The following is a 21385-nucleotide window of genomic DNA, read 5'->3' on the forward strand; positions in this document are numbered from 1 at the left end:
GTCCTCTGGTTTCCCCCATCACCACCAGCTGTTTCAGTTTTGCCAGGATCAGATCTTTCTGCACTCAAAGTCTGATATTTTCAGCTGTGGTTGGAAGCTTGTCCAGAAAGTTTATAACCATTACGCACTCTTCCAGTGGTGTATCTGCCAGCGGGAGGTGGGTCAATGCATTAACATTTGCCATGTTGCCTCCTGGATGGTGTTCCAACTTGTATTTATACACACTTAGTATTAGAGCCCACTGCTGAATTCAGCCTGAAGCTATGGGCCGCATTGCTTTGTTCTCTTTAAGTACACCTAGCAGGGATTGTGGTCTGTAATTATTACAAATTTATGTCTATAAAGGTATTGGTGAAACTTCCTGAATTCAAATATGGCCAAACCTTCTTTCTCTACCTGGGCATCCTAGATGCATAAGCTATTGAGCTTTCCTCTCCATTGGGCCACCTATGAGCTAATACCACTCTGATGCCATATGGGGAGCCATCGCATGTCAATACCAGGTCTCACTTGAGATCATGGTGTGCCAACACCTTTGAGGATGATAGTGGTTTCTTCACTTTGCTGACGTCTATGGCTTGGCTATGTGACCCTTTTTTTAAGAGTTGATGCAAAGATGCGTCAACTCTTAAAAAACGTTGAGCAATTCCAGGTAAGTCATCCTCAATTAATTTTGCCCCAATGGGCCCGAGCCCTTTACTACGATCTGTAGTAACTGAACCAGCTGCTTCTCATAAGAGACCGGATCCAAAGTTGTACCCTTAATCTGTAAAGGTTCCCTAGTGTGTATTCTTAGCCAAGCTGAGGTCTGGGCACAAACTTAAGGGTTGGAGCCAGATGAAATTTTGCTAAAGACTGGTTCTGTGATCACTGAAATGGCCGTGCCAATATCAATCTCCACTAGTATTGGGTGACTATTTAACGACACATTAATTTTAATTGGTTCCAATTTGGATGTTGTGAAACAATTTAACTGTTCCAAACCAGATGTAGGTCGACTTTCCAGGGTGTGCATTCTCCTGGATACCGGTCTATGAATTCTCTTAAATAATTTAGATCCAGTGGGACTCTTTTGCTGTTTTGAGTCTGTATATCAACAGCAACTACAATGGCTTGCCGAGTGTAGGACCATTTGGCGCAGCCACTTTGGTGCGAGCGTTTCGGCGTGGCCGGTTCGGCGCAGGCCGTTGTGCCGCAGATCCGTTTAGCTGAAGAGCTGTTTCGGCGCAGCTCATATTGATTTCAGGATTAATGAAAGCAGTAAAAATAAAAGTTGATTCTTTTTCAAGCTTGGTTAAACACATTACTGAAAGCAATAAAAATAAAAGTTGATTCCTTTTCAGGCTTAGTTAAAAACATTAATGAAAGCAATAAAAATAAAAGTAATGTTTATCCTCTTTAGTAAAAATGTTAAAGAGAAAAAAAAAGAAAATAAAAGCCTGAAATCAATATGAGCTGCGCCGAAACAGCTCTGCGGCTAAACGGGTCTGCAGCAAAACTGCCTGCGCCGAACTGGCCGCGCCAAAACACTCGCACCAAAGTGGCTGCGCGGAATGGTCCCACTCCATGGCTTGCCGACCTAGATCCTTGAGAAAATTTTAACTCTTTGGTCAAGGCTCAGCCAAAATATGGAGGAATGGGATTGAAGATGATTTAGCGGTTTGGATCAGAAGTTGGCTCGCTGAAAGAAGAGGATGGTGGTTGATGGGAAATGTTCATCCTGGAGTTCAATTACTAGTGATGTATCGCAAGAATCAGTTTTGGATCCACTGCTATTTGTTATTTTTATAAATGACCTGGATGAGGGCATAGAAGGATGGGTTGGTAAATTTGCAAATGACATTAAGGTCAGTGGAGTTGTGGACAGTGCCAAAGGATGTTGCAGGTTACAGGGGGACATAGATAAGCTGCAGAGCTGGGCTGAGAGGTGGCAAATGGAGTTTAATGTGGAAAAGTGTGAGGTGACTCACTTTGAAAGGAGCAACAGGAATAAAGAGTATTGGACTAATGGTAAGATCCTTGACAGTGTAGGTGAGCAGAGAGATCTTGTTGTCCATGTCCATGGACCCCTGAAGGTTGCCACCCAGGTTGATAGGGTTGTTAAGAAGGTATACGGTGTGTTAGCTTTTATTGGTAGAGGGATTGAGTTTCGGTACTACAAGGTCATGTTGCAGCTGTACAAAACTCTGGTGTGGCCACACTTGGCATATTACATACAGTTCTGGTCAGCGCATTATAGGAAGCATGTGGAAGCTTAGGAAAGGGTTCAGAAGCGATTTACTAGGATGTTGCCTGGTATGGAGGTAAGATCTTATGAGGAAAGGCTGAGGGACTTGAGGCTATTTTTGTTGGAGAGAAGAAGGTTGAGAGGTGACTTAATTGAGACATATAACATAATCAGAAGGTTAGATAGGGTGGACAGTGAGAGCGTTTTTTCCCTGGATGATGATGGCTAGCACGAGGGGACATAACTTTAAATAGAGGGGTGTTAGATCTAGGACAGATGTCAGAGGTAATTTCTTTACTCAGAGAGTAGTAGAGGCATGAAATGCCCTGCTTGCAACTGTAGTAGACTGCAACATCGAGGGCCGAAGAACATGTACTGCACTGTAATGTTCTGTGCTCTATGGCTTAGTTTGGAGTTTTGCTGTGGGCCAATTTAAAATCCCTCTGTTCAGGATATGTTCTAAGTGAGGCTATGCAATTGCCTTCACTCAAGTGGTATTCCCTAAGCTCAGTCGGATTGGCGAAGGTGTCCACTTCCATTGGAATTTCCTGCAAGACATATGCTTCACTTGCTGCATTTACCAATGATAAAACCAGTTGTAATGCCTGTTTGAAGTTCAGTTGGACTTCAGCCAGTCGGTGCTTTTACATGGTTACGTCATTAATCCCACATACCAAATGGTCTCTCAACATCTTATTTAGGGGTAAACCAATGTCACTTGCTTCAGCCAGTTGTCTTAACCTAGCCAAAAATCCTGATATGGATTCCCCAGTTCTTGAATTGCTAAGTAAAATCGACAACGTCTCAGACTTACAGGAAGCTTGCAATTGTAATATGCCTTAACTAAATCCGTGAATTCTTCAAAGGTTTTAGTATCTAGTGCCTCAGGGAAAGTTAGGCTCCTAATAACTGAAAAAACTGCAGGTCCACAAGCTGTCAGGAGAATTACTTGTTGCTTTTCATCTGCCTCAATATCATTTGCCTGGAAAAAAGAATGATTTTTTTCCACATTACAGGCCCAGTCATCAACGGCAAGATTAAATGAGTCATGCTTTCAAATAATGGCATGAAGCCAGAAATGCTTATCTACCCCAACTCAAAACGACTGTTGCAAGCAAATTTCTTCAGGAACGCATTTTTTCCTCTCATCACCACTGAAATAACTCCACAGAGGCTGGTATCCAGTCATCAAGTCACCCTTTATTTATACATGGAAAGTCTTTGACACTGATCCAGCTTCCTCAGAGCCAGCTCTCAGACAGAACAGAACCCATGACTCTCCTGCTTATTTCTGTCAGGCAGAGCTGCCTGATTGGACCAGATTAACAGCCTCCAACAGGGAACTCATATTCTATGAGGTCCACCTGGCTGACTTCATTTCAATTACTACAGTATTTACTATGAATGGTTAATGGGACATGTTACTTGATATGATCTGTCAATCATAGCAACATGTGGCCTACCCAGATGATATCACAATAGCACTCAAACTCAAATATCGCATTACTCATTTGTGTGGGGGTGATATTGCCTTTAACTTGATATCAGCATGCTGTTAATGTGGAAAACTAATTGTGTGTTTGCTGCAACTTTTGAGACTACTTTCCACTGTTTACCAAGTATGCCAAAAACATCACTATTGTATCATCCCTAGTCCCAACTCTTGCTATCATCTTTGTTGGTTACTATGAGAATCATGGCTTCAAGAGAAAGACCACTAATATCCTGACCCTGCATGCTTCCTATACATGTATGACACATTTGTGATATTTGAATCCACAGTGGCATCGAGGAATTGTTTTACACAGGTTGCTAAACTCCATCCTGAACTCAAATTTACAATTTAAATTGAGCAATCAAACAAGCTCCCTTTCTTTGATTTATTAGTTGAGAAATCATTTCCTGAATGCTGTATACTAAAAACCAATGTCCACTGGTCAGTATGATTGCCGTGTTTTCTATGGGTACATGTGTTGCAAGATCCATCGTATTGGATCGTATAGAGCCCTAGCCTTCAGCTCACTGTCTAAGCTTGATGCTGAGATACGCCATATCAAATCTGAATTGTACGAGAATGGCTACTTTGATTAAATATCATTCTGCGTATATTATAGAAACTCATGAAAGAGCCTGTGGCCACCACCTAAACCTAATTCTAATTACCCTGGAAGGGGTAAGTGTCTCAAGCATTTGAACAGGAGAAGCTAGTTGTCTAATGTGGCTAGTTTGCAGTAAACCCACTAGTGGTTTTATTGACTAACATGATACTATCAACAAACCAAAAGGACTTTAACATACCACACAAATTAATGATGTGGTACATGAACTTCAGTGCATATGCCCTGACATCTGGTAGGTTGCAACAACAACACGTCCCGTTGACTAGTAGCAGAGGGTTGCTTGCTGTTCATGCTCAACTAGACATTTTGCAAACCTCGTACAGTGCCATGTTCTATGTTAGATATGATTCTGCATAGACAGCATTTACTGAATAATTTGGGTCTTGCTAAGAATTACTGTGGAAACCAATTTACGATTATCAATCACCCTCTCAGTTTGATGGAATTGTGTGTGTTAGAAGCTATATACATTAACACACAAAACCATGTCTTATACAGAAAAAATGAATTTATACACACATTGCACTTCCATCATTCACAAAAGGGTCATGCTGACTGCCAATCTCTGCTGCATTCCCATGGCTACACCCTGGTCAATCTGCATTTCCTTTCCTAGTCTGAGAATTAGGATTGATAATGTTCCAACTGCATCACCTTTCAAAGGCTGGCCTAACCAATCAGCACTCTCTTGTCTTATTACATTAATGTTTCTCCTCCAAGTCTACTTTCATGCATTCTCGTCTGATGTGCACAAAATGAAAAGCTTTGATTCGGTGTTACTTGATATTTTTAGCAATGTCTACATAAATTAAGCTAAAGAATAAAAAAGTGTTCCAACATATTAATATGGTTATAATATAAACTATCAAATAGTAGAAGAGAATTGGAAGATAGATACAAATCTAGGATTTAGTAACAGGCTTGAAATAACAGGAAGACTTGAACCATAGCAAAATAAAATCTCCTGAAAGAAGCAGTGCAAAGAGAAAATGGAACTGATTTTGCAGTGTAAACAGGACTTTTGTTTCACTCAATTTGTTTGACTGGTGTGGAAGTGCTGATATTGGACTGGGGTGGATAAAGTTAAAAATCATACAACACCAGGTTATAGTCCAACAGGTTTATTTGGAAGAACTAGCTTTCGGAGCGCTGCTCCTTCATCAGGTAGCTGTGGAGCTGGACCATAAGACACAGAATTTTATAGCAAAAGATTACAGTGTCATGCAACAGAAATGATATATTGAACTAACCTAGATTGCTGTTAAGGCTTTTAGAATGGGTTGCATGTTTCAGTTCATTCATATGTAAATCCCAGAACTTCTTTTAAGTCATATTCTCCAGATAACTTAACGTTTTATATAAAAAAAAGACATCTCAGCTCAGACAATACTTTAAGGGGGTGAGGTTAGAGTCTGTCTGTCATGCACACACACATATATGTCTCTGGGGTAAATTTGCATTTGCAGAATTATATTTGCAGATACATTCTATTTTGCTCAAAAAGCACACAATCTGCAGGCAGTCAGTGCAGGTAGTCAATCCATGTAATAACTTATAAATTCCACATTGGAGATAGAACCAATCTGACTCAAGATTGGGATACAGACAGACTCGTTGATGTGCTTATGCTATTCTGTATGTTAGTCCATTGAACATATACCACAATCAGGTTTGTATTGACTCAGATATCTGCAAGTTTATTAACAAATAACTTTATACAACAATGTGACATCTCACATCTACATATACAGAATGGATTTTATGCCTAATTAAATGGCAGTTTCATACTCGGTAAACACATAGCTGACTAGCTAACAGACTGTTTCCTGGGCTGACTACCATCAAATGTAAGATGGAAACCTTTTATACTACAGCATCACATGTTATGATATCAGCTAGTTATCTTAAAGATTTCAAAGATCTGTGTAATAAAACAACATCTCCCTTTCTCTGTTTAGTGTAGGAAGCCTGCTCTGATAAATATATACAAGAATCCATATCAGTTCATTATGTTTATATAAGGTGAGATAATACTTTGGCAGATGTAAACATGACCAAATCTATTGCAGGTGCAATTACCATGACTTGGCTATGTAGCTTTCACTTGTGGTACTTTACCTGTCATTGTGGATGGACATGCATCATAGCTTTTATACATATGGTTGTTGTCAGGTATAATACTTCCACAATCAGTGTCATTATTTTGTGTGATGGTCATGTACAACTCAGATGTTATCTGTTTCACCATAAAATTTGACCATTGTTTGTGACTTTATATGACATATGTGGGAAAATGTGAGGTTATACATTTTGACAGGAAGAGAGAGGCACCGACTACTTTCTAAATAGGGAAAAGCTTCGGAAATCAGAAGCACAGAGGAACTTAGTAACATGCTAGTTACTAACTAAGAAGGCAAATGCAATGTTAGCATTCATTTCTCGAAGGCTACAAGAGCAGGGATGTACTACTGAGTCTATGTAAGGCTTGGGTCAGACCACATTTGGAATATTGTGAGCAGTTTTGAGCCCTGTATCTAAGGAAGAACATGTTAGCCTTGCAGTGGCTCCAGAGGTGGTTTATAAGATCTCAGGGATGAAGGGCTTGTCATATAACGTGTGGTAAAGACTCTAGGTCTATACTTGATGGAGTTGAGAAGGATGAGGAGGTATCTCATTAAAACTTACAGAATATAGTACTGAGAGGCCAGGGTAGAGTGGACATGGAGATGTGCCCACTAGTCGGAGAGATTAGGACACGAGGGCAAAGCCTCAGGTTGAAGGGACTACTCTTTATAACTGAGATGATGAGGAATTTATTCAGCCAGAGAGTGGTTAATCTGTGGAACCCTTTGCCACAGGAGGTTGTGAAGGCTACATCATTGAATGTATTTAAGGCACACATAAATAGGTTCTTGATTAGTAAGGGGACCAAAGTTTAAGGGGAGAAGGCAAAAAAATGGGGTTGAGAAACATATCAGCCATGATCAAATGGCAGAGTAAACTCAATGGCCCGAATGGGCTAATTCTGCTTCTGCATCTCATGTTCTTATGTCTCTAGAATGGATTTTTTCAGCCTAAGTGTTTGAAATGTTGCTGATGTGTCAAACTGGGCTACACTCTAGAAATGACGTAACATTGTCAGTTTGGAGTCACTCAGATTTTTGGGTATTCTAACCAGTACAACAAAAATTATTCCACTTCTATATGTGTGGAATGTTCCAGAATGTTTCACAATTGTCATTTTACAGTAATAAGATACTTGTGGTGAGTTTTCTTGAGGATACTCATAACCCTTGGAGAATTCTCTGTTCCTTGAAAAGGGGCAGCTAAGAGGCAACATTTTCACGCAGAGGGTGGTGCGTATGTGGAATGAGCTGCCAGAGGTGAAGGCTAGTACAATTGCAATATTTAAAAGGCATCAGGATGGGTATATGAATAGGTAGGGTTTGGAGGGATATTGGCCAGGTGCTGGCAGGTGGGACTAGATTGGGTTGGAATATCTGGACGGCATGGACGGGTTGGATTGAAGGGTCTGTTTCTGTGCTGTAAATCTCTATGATTCTATGACTGTACTGTCTTTGACCATGATAAATAGTTCAGATTTAACACCCATCCAAAGAAAGGACTTCTGATTGTGTGGCATTTAGTCAAATAGGGACTTAGATTATCTGTATTTGTCATTTTGAAGTTTGAAATCACAATACCGTGAACTAGTTTAGCTCCTAAACTACAAACTCGTATTTGTTCCTGTGACCCTGAAATGAGGTACTTCATCTTAAATCACACGGGTAATTGCCAGAAAATCTGCCTTTCATTCACTGTGGCACTCAGTAAGTGCCGAAACCCACCCTGAGTGGTGTATAGAGGCTAGAAGCTCACACTGAGCTCCTGTATTGGCACTGAGCTGAGCTGTGGGTCTTACCTTGGAGCAAGCTGTGCTGGGAAGTGGCAGGGTTTCTGTTTTGGATTTTCTTGAAGAGAACTGTCAGGTGGGATATCCTGTTGCCCATAAGGATCTCAATGCAAAGGAAAACTCTTGTACCTCTTTCTCTCACTCCGTTTCTCCAACTCTGTGAATAACATGTTCTGTCTCGCTCATGTTTGAACTTCCTGTTTGACGAAGTGGATTCCAGCCGAGCCAGTGTTGGCTCTGGGCTTTAATATCGCGATTTTTATTTTAAATTTCTCTCTTCGTTTCCCCACTATGCATATATTTATCAGTATATGTACCGTTTTCCCTGTAATTTCTTTGTCTCTCTCCGTGTATTTTCTTGCTGCTATAGAAACCCTTGCCTTCATTATTAAATATCTCTCCGTCACTTATGAGGGACGTGTCGCTGACGGTCAGGAAATGATGGGGTGATAGGAGCCTCTCTGGTCCATCGTTAACCCCCAGACACAGTCAGAGGGGAAATGGGCCCTACTTCCCTGCATATTCCATCTCCCCCACCGATCTCCTCCTACCCCAATGACTCCCCCTTTATCTTCAGGGATTTGATCAAGATGTTATCCAGGGAATACCCTCAGATTTCATTACCTCGCCCACTTTAGCAACCCGCAGAGTCCACTCAATCCCCGGCAGGATCCAGTTCATTTTCAGCTCAGTTCCAGCCTGTGGTGTGGGGGAGTCCGGAATCAGTCAAAGCATGGCTCGGGAATGTCAGAGTGGAGAAAAGCGAGGACTGCAGGTGCTGGAGATCAGAGTCCAAAGTGTGATGCTGCAAAAGCACAGCAGGTCAGGCAGCATCGGAGGAGCAGGAGAATCGACGTTTCAGGCATAAGCCCTTGTGGAGTCAGATTCAGTGCAGTTCAGGGAGTGCATGACTCAGCCACATGGGCTCTCAAAATTGTTTACTGAAAGTTAATGATCATGAACTTTACCTCTTCCTTTGTGACCTCAATTCTTGAAATCATTTCCAAAAAATGAATTGAAAGAAATATCTGGTTTGTACCCTTCATAATCACATGATTTCATACATAGTAACATATGAATTAGGAACAGGAGATGGCCATTCAGCCCCTCAAGCCATTTGATGAGATCATGGTTGATCTGATTGTGACTTCAGCTCTACCACCTTGTCACTCCCTTATCAATTCTTCATTTACTTAATAAAAATGCACTGGACAGCTGAAAGAAAAAACAGAAAGTGCTGGAGAAACTTAATAGATCTAGCAGCATCTGTGGAAAGGGAAACAGAGTTAATGTCTCAGCTCCAGTATGACATTAGAATTCATTCTGAATTCATGCCAGAGTTTCACCAGCATTTTCTGTTTTCTTTAAAGAATCTAATTCAGCCTTAAAAACATTAAATGACCCCACCTCCACTTAATTCTAATTGTCAATTTTTGAACAGCCTTTGTATTCATTGCTTTATCTGCAGATGAGGGGCCTAACCCATATGTTTTGCATTTTTTTCCTATCACATGGAGTGAATCAAATTGTTTGAAGACTGGCCTCTCTGATGCTGGGGACCTCAGAAAGAAACTGAGATGGATCATCTGCTTGGCATTTCTAGCTGAAGCTGAATTCAAATGTCCTTGTCCTTTGCACTGATGGGCTGGGCCCAGCGCTTAATGTGGTCTCATTTTACCAATGCCCAAGCTGGAGTAAACTTCCTGTGTTTTATATTCCAGCCTCCTTTCAGTAAATGACAGTATACCATGTGCCTTTCTAAATGCTTGCAGTATATTCCATACTAATGTTAGATGATTTATGTACACAGATATACAGATACCTCAGAATTGTGCAATTTCTCTCCATTTAAATAAAGTCATAGAGTCATACAGCATGGGAACAGACCCATCTGTCCAACTAATCCATGCCAACCATGTTCCCAAATTAAACTATTCCCACTTGCCTGCATTTTGTCCACACCCCTCCAAACCTTTCCTATTCATGTATTTATCCAAATGTCTTTTAAATGTTGTAACTGTGCCTGCATCTATCACTTCTTCTGGCAGTTTATTCCACATATGAAACACTCTCTTGAAAAAATAAAATTATCGCTCATGTCCTTTTGAAATGTTTCTCCTCTCAACTTAAAAATATGTTCCCTAGTTTGAATTCTCCCACCCAAGGGAAATGACCCTTGCTATTAACCTTATCTATGCCCCTCATGATTTTACAAATCTCTATAAGGTTAGTCACTAGTGTTAGTTTGTGTTGGCACGTGGAGCTGGATTAGGTTTTGGATGTTGACGATGAGAAGTTGGGTGAGGCTTCAGGATTAGTAGTGACTGGTCAATATTTGGGATTAAAATTGGGATTGATAGCCATTAATTGCCAACAAAATATCAAAGATACAATGGTTATTGATCTGGGGCTCTAGTTGCATGGTGGTATTGCCCCTACCTCTTGGATCAGAAGGAATGGATTCAGACTGGAGGCCTATGACCACTGGTGTTCCACAGGGATTGGTTCTGGGTCCTCTTTTGTTTATCATTTCTGTAAATGATTTGGATGAGAATATAAAAAGCAGCGTTAGTGAGTTTGCAGACGACACCAAAATTGGTGGCATAGTAGACAGTGAAGAAGGGATTTCAAAGGGATCTTGATCAAGTGTGTCAATGGGCTGAAAAATGGCAGATGGAGTTCAATCTGGATAAATGCGAGTATGGCATTTTGGTACAACAAACAAGATTCCAGAAGAGGCCTCATCAATGTCCTGTTCAACCTCAACATGACTTCCCAAATCCTATACTCAAAGGTCTGAGCAATGAAGGCGTGTGCCAAATGCCTTTATAACCACTTTGTCTATATGTGATGCAAACTTCAAAGAATTATGTACCTGCACCCGCAGGGCCCTCTGTTTCACAACACTACCCAAGGCCTTACCATTAATTGCATGGGATAAATCCTTTCTGTGTTGCTGGTTTAAATTAAGCAGGGGCATATACCCTGTGTCATAACAATGGTAGTTATCCTTTCCCAAAGATGAGGGATTTCAAGACCAGTGGCATATTTTTAAGGTGAGAGGCAATTTTTTTACACAAAGGGTGGTTCACATGCAGAATGAACTTCTTAAGGAAGTGGTGGATGTGGGTGCAATTACAATGTTTAAAAGATTTTTAGATAGATACATACATATGAAAGGTTTGGAGGGATATGGGCCACAGCAGGCAGATGGGACTAATTTAATTTGGGATTATGTTCCACGTGGACTGGTTGGAGCAAAAGATTTGTTTCCATGCAGCATGACTCTATGACTGTCAGAATTCTTTGTACTCATGCCTTAGCTGAACAGAATAATGAAAAGTATCTGCAATGGTTATTGATAGTGGGTTAAAAAGGACAAATGATGTTGGAGCTCCTGCCGATGCACTGGATGTTTGGTTTGTGTGTTCCTTTAGAGCTATAAATCTGCAGTGGTTATTACCAGGCTGAGGGGCCATTCCTGGGGAGGGGGAGGAGAAACAGGAGCATGTGCTTCAAATGGCTGTGGAGCAAGTGGCAAGTGTAGCTAATGGAGTGGACTTTTACTTAGTCACTGACTCACTCAGGGTGACAGTCACCTCCGGATCAGTTAGTCACTCAAAAATAATATGCTTCTCTTAATTCTTCCAGCCAAAGTGGATAACCTCATATTTTCCCCCATGATCTCCATTTGCCAAAATTTTGCCCACCGAAGTAACCTAAGGACCTATCTATTGTGTACATTCCCTCTAATTTTTCTTGCCACTGCATGGATTGCCAGTCTGTGCATGGGAGCAGACTCCAGAACCGGAACTTAATGTATCCTTGCGTGATTGTATATGGACTCTCCAAGCAGCTGTGCAGCCAAACAGAGTTGGGGGATCATCCTCCTACTATCTCCTTATGCCCTCTTTACAACTGAAATCCTGAAGCCTTTCCCAGTCAGGCCTAATTTGAGACTTTAGATCCACTGAAATGTGGTTTACTATTAACTGTCCTCTGAAATTACTGAACAGTTCCTCAATTGTTTTGAATAGTAGAAGAAGCCCAGCTCCTAGTTTCTCAGGGATGCTGGGGGATTGGCAGTAAATCTTGCATTTGCTCATTCATATCCCAAAATGAGTTTTAAAAGACTTTAAAATTAGTTCACAATAAAGTGTGTCAAGGAAAAATCCCTTGACCATGTCCAACATTGTTTCCTTTTCTGTTTGAATTGATTATATTACTTGGCTTGTCTAAATTCCTTAATTGTTTCATATCTAAATGTCAGTTGTTGAGGACTAATCACTTGGGAATCCTTATTTATTTTGTCTGATATTTTTCTTTTTTTCCTAATCAGTGCCAAATATATTGATTTAAATTTGGGATTTTTAAATGCTGTTTATAAACTCTTTTTACAAGAACATGCGAAATAGGGGCAGGAATAAACTATTTGGCCCGTTTGACTCACTCATGGAACGTAGCTGTCACTGGCTGGGCCAGCATTTATTGCCCATCCCTAGTTACCCTTGAGAAACTGGTGTTGAGCTGCCTTATTGAACTGCTGCAGTCCATGTGCTTAGGTAGACCAACAATACCATTAGGGAGGGAATTCTGGGATATTGTCCGAGTGATAGTGCAGGAACAGTGATATATTTCCAAGTCTGCCATTTCACTACCATCATTGCTGATCTTGGATTTCAGCTCCATTGCTCACTCCCAAAATCCTTTAATTCCCTCAATGACTAAAGAGACCAAAATATCTTTCCTTTCTTTTGACATTGTTCAGTTTAAAACAGTTCGAAATATACTGCAATTTTCTTTGTAAAGGCACAATTGTAAATTGTGACTGAGGCAACTGAGAAAATCTGAATTGTAAAACTGGGAAGTCAAAAAATTATTTTAATGTTTTATTTCCTAATTTGAGTAAACAAGTATATTACTGCGTTTTTCAGTTCCTCCCTGAATTTTGCCTGGGTCACAGTGTAAATACATGTGTTTGTGCAGCAACTCAGGAGCTGCAGCATACGGGCAGTCTGCTGTAAAATAAACACTGGGTCATAAGGACCTTTGTAATAATACGTACCTTTGATTCTCAACCAGAGGAAGTAGAGAATACCTGCCATCCACAATAGTATAAAACTTCCTGATATAGTAAAGAGTAAAATGATGGATTTCCTTCTGCTCTTCATCTCAGGATCATTATCTTTCTCCCCAAAGCCATTATGCCGTAATCTCTTCCGAACTTTGCTTGTCCTTAAGATGTGTCTGATGGTCAGAACATTGAGGAACAGAATCAAAGCAAATGGAAGCAATGGGGTGAAAATACGATGGAGCCAGGCAAATATTGCCCACCCAGGAGAGGAAAAATAAATTTGTTTTACAATGCAATCCCAAGGTACTGAGTTGATTATAAACTGAGGTCCAAAAACAAAGTACCAGGGGATGCATTTTAACAAGCTCAGCACACACACAATGACTATAATCACAGCTGCCATGTCCTTAGTACAATATTTTGTCTTCAGCTTTTGACAACAAAGAGCCACAAATCGATCGAAGGTGAAAGTGACTGTTAACCAGACAGAAGAGTCTGTGGTCGCATTAAGCAGCACGATGATGATACAACACACAGGAGTAATGTCCAGAAAAGAACCTCGGAAATAAATATAACTGATCCTGTATAATATCACATCAAACATCACCACCAGTAGATCAGCCATTGCCATTGCCACCAGGTACCAGGTAACACATTGAGAGAGGCCACATTTCCCATGAGACAGGATCACCATTGCTACCAAGTTAACTGTAAAGAAAAGGTATAGAAGTTGATACCCAAGATCAAAGCAAAAACAGAAGATTAACAGATTTGTTCCAGGGTTCTGTGTCCTGTCAGCCACAGCTAATCTGCTATATTCTGTAAGTGACTTGAACTTCTTACGTCAGTAGCTATGTTAATGCATGGTACAGGGTGAAACATCAGGAACCAGGTTGATTTGGACATTATATCTTAGACATAAAGATCATAAGATATAGGAGCAGAATCAGCTCCATGATTCGATCACGGTTGATACATTTCTTAACCCCATTCTCCTGCCATATCCCCATAACCTTTGATCCCCTCAATAATCAAGAACCTGTTTATCTCCATCTTAAATACACTGAATGACTTGGCCTCCACAGCATTCTGTGGCAGTGCCTTCCACAGATTCACCACCCTCTGGCTGAAGAAATTCCTCCTCATCTCAGTTCTGAAGGGTCATCCCTTCACTCTGAGGCTGTGCCACTGGATCCTAGTCTCTCCCATTCCCAGAGTCCTCAACCACTCCTCATAGGACAAGCCCTTCATCACCAGGATCATTTTTGTAAACCTCCTCTGGACCCCTCCAACACCATTACATCCTACCTTAGATATGTGGCCCAAAATTGCTCAGAATATTCCAAATGCGGTCTTTTGGGGGTGCTATGGACCAGACCAAAATATGTCAAGCAGATAGCCTAGACCCTAACCTTTTCTTATTTTAAAGGCAAGTGCTAGGTGCCATGTTCTGGTGCAATTTAATTAGTCAAACTACCAGGCTTGAAGCAGAACACACTTTATTCATATACTATAATTAAAATACAGACAAAATGAAAATGAGATAAAAGAATTGGCTTAACTTAAACCCTATTGAAGTACTTAAAATAATAAACTAGTCATTAACTTCCAATATAGTAACATCCCATAAGTAAATCCTTGGCAAAGGCAAAATCAGTAAAATAGATTGTCTCACATGCAATTCCATTAACAGGAAGAGAAGCCAAGCTTTTAGTTGTGGCAAAGAGAGAGAGAGAGATGTGAGTGTTAACATTTCATGTTTGATGACCCTTCCTCAGAATGGTTGACAGATGTTGTCAGACCTGCTGAGCTTTATCAGTAATTTCTGTTTCTGATTTACAGCCTCCACAGTTCTTTTGGTTTTAATTAGAGAGAGAGATGTAGCAGCTTTCACAACCTCAACAACTACTGAAAGTTAAACTAAAAATCCTGGAGTTTGACCTCACTAATTCAAGCTGCTTGTGTTATTCCAACTTTTAAAAAAAATAAGCCTCGCAAGCTGTTTACTTTATTGGCTTAAAGCAGAACGCTCTTCACCTCTGTCTCAACCTCTCTTCGTAATAAAAAGGACAAAATAAACCTCTTGAAGCCATAGTATCCTCACAGGGTTACTTTTTTTGTGTTACAGGGATCTTTTATCATTCTCAGTAATCAATCTATTAGGTGATACAGTACTCAGTAAACCCAAAGCCACAACAAACAAGGAAAACCTTACTGAAAGTGCAACATTTAAGTTGGCACATTACAACAGGCATTAGTTAATAATCTGTTATTTTTCCAAATACTTTTGCCATTGGTCTACACTCTAGAATATTAACCATAAATTCACTTTCCACAGACTGATGAGGACACAGCTAAGGTGTTTCATAGAATCCCTACAGTGTGGAAACAGACTACGCCAACCCTCCGAACAATAACCCACCCAGACCCATTCACCTACCGCTGACCAATACACCTAACCCAACACTCTGGGCAATTTAGGATGGTCAATTCACCTAACCTGCACATCTTTAGATTATGGGAGGAGACAAGAGCACCCAGAGGAAACCTACACGGACACAGGGAGAATGTGCAAATTCCACACAAACAGTTGCCCCGATGCTGGAATCGAACCCAGGTCCCTGGTGCTGTGAGGCTGCAGTGCTAACCACTGAGCCCCCCATTTCCATCACATATACAAAATCTGAAACTTTTTAACAAAGAAATTACTGATGTTTTTGCTGCATTTCAGATCTTAATCTCAGATTAAAATTTGACAATTGACATAATGCTTGTTACAATAGCATCCACTAAATCTTACTCCATATTGTAGGTTCCGAACCCATTTAGCCTTAAGTTAGAGATTCAATCTTCATTGTAAGTCATTCACTACCTCAATGATTTCAAGTTTCCATGTACCAGTTAGCTCAGCATCCTGAGTAAATGATAAAAATGTTCTTTTTCCTTTGCATCCTCCCAGTCCATCCCCATACAAACCCTTTCTCACCCCCTTGAACTCTCCCTCTCCTTTGCAGCCTCCTTCTCTTCATAGCCCATTGCAGTCTTCTTCGTCCCAAGCCCTTTTGCAGTGTCTTTCTCCTTCATTTATTTCTCAGCTATCTTCTGCTTAAACTATTGTCATGTTATTCTCTCTTTCCCCACCTCCCACTCTTTTTGTGACCATGCCCTCTCTCTGACCTGGTCAAAGGCAGGGCCTTGGTGCCTGGTTCTTGGCTAATGGCTGCCGGCAAAAGCCCCATCTCTTGTCTCCGAGTTCCTGGTGAAAGGTTTACATGGCGAATCTCCGACTAACACTATCTCCTTTTCTCACTTCTTTGCTGCACCTTTTTTCACAAATTAGTTCTCTGGCATGTTTGTTTAGTAAGTGGTGTGGCACAGAGATCAGTGCTGGGCCTTAACTGTTTACAAATGAGATAAATATGATGAAAGAACAAGCTGGTTGCTAAATTTGCTGTTGCCACAAAGATAGGTAGGAAAGTAATTTGTGAAGAAGGCATATGGTCTGCAAAGGGATATACATGTAAAAGGTTAAGTGAGGGGACAACAACCTGACAGGAGCAATGTAATGAAGGAAAATATGAACGTGTTTACTTTGACAGGAACAATAGAAAAAGAGCACATTTTTAAAATGGAGAATACCACAAGGCAACCTCATTTATACAAATGACACAAGGGAGGGGGGGGAGTATTTTGTTCAGATAATTGAGTTCAAATAATCGAAAGTTCGAATAACACAGTTTACCCAAGCATCAGGACCTTGAGATCTTGTTTGGATAATCCAAAACTCAGATAATCGATGTTCGGATAATTGAGGTTGTTCTGTAGTTCTTTAGAAGCCATTCAGAGAAAGTTCTAATAACTGGAATGGCAGCATTATATTGAGGATAGGTAGGGTAGTCTGCGCCTGCATAGTTTAGAAAAATAAGAGGTGATTTTATTGAAACATATAACATCCTGAAAGGACTTGACAGCGTTCATGCTGAGACGATGTTTCCTTTTGTGACAGAACGAGGGGACAGATTTTAAAATGAAGAGGTCTTTCATTTATAATGGAGATGAGGAGGATTTTTTCTTTCAGAGGATCAAAATAGGGAATATTGGTCCTGATTTTCTGATGATGGAAATGTGTTGCTGGAAAAGCGCAGCAGGTCAGGCAGCATCTAGGGAACAGGAGAATCGACGTTTCGGGCATTAGCCCTTCTTCAGGAAACTGATTTTCTGATGACTATACTGTTGTTATTCCATTGTAGTTAGGAGTTGTGTAGGGGAACCCTGTGTGATCCCCGTTCGTATCACACTCTGAAGGAAACACCTAGGAAATTGAATTTTCTGCAGGGTATTTCTGAAACTTCTGAGGGTTTTGCTGAAATTAAGTATAACAGTTGCTCAGGAAAAGTTAGACTAATAAGTACATATTCTAACTCCTAAGTAACTATTAAACTGTCCCCATAGTTATCTCACACACACTCAGCCACTCTTTCCTTTACACTTGGGACACAAAGTCCAATCCCTCCAATGAACCTGACTCAATTTGACCTTTCTGCCGACAAACTTGAACCCACACTACCATTTACACTGCTGGACTCAACCCAACTCCCCACCTTGCTGGACTGGAACGAACCCAGCCCCTACTTACCTGCCATCTACTACCCATCTGGCACCCTACTTGGTGGCACCCTGGGATCCTATCCAGTTGGCATCCTACTAACCCACAACCTATTTTCCCCCCCCCCCCCCAATTAGCGTCTTATCCCTGGCATACTGCCCCTTGCCAGTTAGCATCCAACTACCTTCATCTATGCTGCAAATAAATCCTCAAAACATCTCTAATAAATTTATCAAGCATATGACCTATTGGTGACTTGCTGATTAGTGATATTTGGAAAAAACAACCAAGTAATCCTTTTAGAGAGAAAGTAGATCAGCGTTATTGTTTTATTTGCTGTAAAACTTGGCTTTGGAATTACAGTGGGAACATTGGCTGAAGAATGACTTGGACTTGTTTTTCTGTTTCACAAACCTAGGGATTCTGAAGGAAGATAGCCTAAAACTGTATCAATTTGCAAGTTTCTCCACCCTCCTTTTAGTTGAAGTATTTGGAAACCTGACAAAGTTTCCACATCTCAGTAATTTAACTGCCTTGAAAATCTGAGAAGCTGAACTTTGACCAACCTTCAAGACATGTAACCAAGTTCATTTCCAACCAGACTGAATCGTGTTTGGAAGATCTTACGCTGGATCACAACTTTCAACAATTCTTTCCTGACAAGAACTTAAGTTAATATTATTAATGTTTCCCACCTGGCACAACCAAATTATTACTCCTCTTCTCAAAAAGCTAAATCTTAAGCCCTCCATGACCTACCCCACGAAGAGTCAACTTTACTTCTCAAAGCTCCAGTTTCCCAGTTCTCATAATCAAATCCCTCCAATCAAATTTCTGTCACATCACTTACAAATCAGTTCTCATCAAATCACAACAAGTACGCAATGGGCTGAACATCCATCCTCTCAATGTGTTTAAAACCTCTGATGTATTTGTCTGAACCATCCTCCTCTAATTCCTCTTCATTGTTGTCTATCTGATGGCACTGAACTCACCTAATTCCATTCTTACTGATCTAGTCATAGCCAGAGAATCACTTGCAATGGTATCTCTCTGCTTCCACACTGGTAATTCAGACGTTCCTCAATGATCTACCCTTGGCCCTGTCCTATTTCTTACCAACATGCTGTTCACCAGCAAAATCATGCAAAAATATGTCAGTTTTTGTATGTTTGCTGATGACACTTGATTGTCCTATTATGGACCAGATCAAACCTCCTCAATATATGTTAAGAAGGTAGCCTAGACCCCAACTTTTTCTTATTTTTAAAGATGTTGTGTCCCTGATGCAATTTGATTGGTCAAACTACCAAGTTGAAGCAAAATACACTTTATTCTTACACTATTGTTAAAATACAAACAAAAGAAAAGAATTGGAATAACATTACTCTATTGGAAAATTTAACAGAATAAAAGATTATTTAACTTATAAACAGCAACTGTTCTATTATAGTAACATTCCATAAGTACATGGATGGCATGGTGGCTCAGTGGTTAGCACTGCTGCCTCACAATACCAGGGATCCGGGTTAGATTCTAGCCTCAGTGACTGTTTGTTTCTTTCCACAATCTAAAGATGTACAGGTTAGATGAACTGGCTAAGCTAAATTGCCCATAGTGTTTGGGGATGTGTAGGATAGGTACAGTGATCAGAGGAATTGTACAGTATTTGGGTAGGGGAATGGATCTAGGTGGGATAGTCTTTGGAAGGTCGGTGTGAAGTTGTTGGGCCAAATGGCTTGTTTCCACAGTGCAAGGATTCTATTCTACATCCTTGGCAAAGACAAATTCAGTTAAATAGATTGGCTCATATGCCATGTTTATCTAGTCCAGAAGAAAGATCAAGAGAAATTTCTGAGAGAAGTCAATAATTTTGCTGTAGCAGGAAGAGATAAATAGCAATTTCCAAACCCCAACAGCTACTGAGAGCTAAACTAAAATCCTGGTTCTGTGGGAGCTTGACCCCATCCCTTCATGCCGTTCCAACTTTAAAACAAACACAAGTCCTCACAAGCTGTCTACTTTATTCACTCGGAACAGACCACTTGATATCTCTGTCTCAACATCTCTTCATAAAAAAATGCACTTCTTGAAGCCATAGTATAATCACTGTACCCAACTCTACAACTACTTCTCTTACCTCCTTTGCTGTTGCTAACTTATCAAAGCGACTGTGTGACAGCTTGTACTGAGTGAGAAGAATTTTTTTGTCCAACTAATAATTGTCTTCAGACCCTATTAGCATTTATACTCCTTAGTCATAAATACTATTCTTCTCCCTCTGTCACTTGTCTATAGCGGATTTAGATGTTTGAAATCTTGGCATCATATTTGACCCTAAGGTAAATGTTGGCCATATGACAACTACCATTAGCTACTTTCATATGGATAACATTGTCCGATGCTGCTCCTGTTTGAGATTATCTGTTTCTGACACAAAGGTTCCATGCTTTTGTACTCTCGACTCAACGATTCCAATGTCCTGCTGGCCGACCTCCCACATTCTGCCCTCCTCAAACTTGAGATAATTCAAACTCTGCTGCCCTTTTTTGCGCTAAATCCTGTTCACCCATAATCATGTGCAGACATATCAGGTATTGACTTTTACACAGATTGCACATTATACGTACAGTATCTGTGCAGTGACTTACCAGGGACACCAATAGCTGCCAGAATTGGATAGTAGATAATGTCCAATTGGTGAATCACCTCCTGTCGGTGCATTTTCTGAGATGTAATGATGTCACTAATGCACTGAGAACAACCTTTTTCACACAGAAGGAACTTCTCCAGGGAACACACCAGTGGGATTAGTTAGAGTTATTTATAAAACCAATCCACATCCCACCTTGTTATTTGTGTAGATACAAAGTGAACAGAAAACTGAGCTCTTTGCTCAGCTCTCCTAGAGGGATTAGTGGACTGATTATTGCACCTGCTTTAGTCTCAAAGGGTTGAGTGACCTGTTGCTGTGCTGTATTTTCTATGATTTTCTGATTCATATTTCCCAACTTCTTTAGATGTCAAGATGTGTCAGGTTGCTTGTAGCTTTGTATTCTTTTAAGATAACAAATGGTTAAAAAGCACCTGGTGGGGCATTTTAACAAAAACATAACAAAATAGTTAAATTAACCTTACTTTAAAAAAAGGAAACTTATTAAATTAAAATAACATGGTTCAGAGTGATGATGCAATCCAGCCCTGCGGTACCCACTGCTCTCTATTTTGCTGATGGAAGCTTGTAGCTTTCTATGATTTACTGTTGCAGGGTGAATAGAATGATTCTAGCCATGGTAGAACGGAGGTTCAAAGTTCATGGATAACCTAACCTTTTTCCAAATTATATTCAGTCTGCCAAATTCTTCCCCATTCAGTAAGCCTGTCCAAATCTTCCTAAAGCCACTTTACGTCTTTCTCATGACACATACATCCACTTAGTTTTGTA

General features: G+C 40.4%; 2 protein-coding genes and 1 long non-coding RNA gene across 7 annotated transcripts in view; 1 reads left to right on the top strand and 2 right to left on the bottom strand.

Annotated features, from left to right (window-relative positions):
- Positions 1 to 9033, bottom strand: part of LOC148145944 (uncharacterized) — a 31722-nt gene extending 22689 nt beyond the window's left edge. Inside the window, exon 1 of the mRNA XM_087999244.1 lies at positions 8885 to 9033. The gene's annotated coding sequence lies outside the window, so the exon portion shown is untranslated. The remainder of the gene's footprint in view (positions 1 to 8884) is intronic.
- LOC148145943 (uncharacterized) overlaps positions 1 to 21385 on the top strand; it is a 74868-nt gene that overhangs the window by 23206 nt on the left and 30277 nt on the right. The window lies entirely within an intron of this gene.
- Positions 13150 to 20664, bottom strand: LOC148145945 (putative G protein-coupled receptor 139). The gene is made up of 2 exons (XM_087999245.1): positions 20592 to 20664; positions 13150 to 14042 (listed from the first exon to the last, which is right to left on the bottom strand). Exons 1-2 carry the CDS (start codon positions 20662 to 20664, stop codon positions 13150 to 13152), a joined length of 966 nt encoding a protein of 321 aa, XP_087855371.1.

The sequence above is a fragment of the Chiloscyllium plagiosum genome, unplaced genomic scaffold, assembly GCF_037043375.1.
Source record: "Chiloscyllium plagiosum isolate Xiang-an unplaced genomic scaffold, Cpla_swu_hap1 HiC_scaffold_22, whole genome shotgun sequence".
Lineage (NCBI taxonomy): Eukaryota > Metazoa > Chordata > Chondrichthyes > Orectolobiformes > Hemiscylliidae > Chiloscyllium > Chiloscyllium plagiosum.

Excerpts from the sequence above, each read along its gene's own strand:
- LOC148145945 (XM_087999245.1), bottom strand. The coding sequence starts at position 20,664 with ATGCACCGACAGGAGGTGATTCACCAATTGGACATTATCTACTATCCA. Across the intron at positions 14,043-20,591 it reads GGCAGCTATTGGTGTCCCTG|TTAACTTGGTAGCAATGGTG; the intron begins GTAAGTCACTGC and ends TTTTCTTTACAG.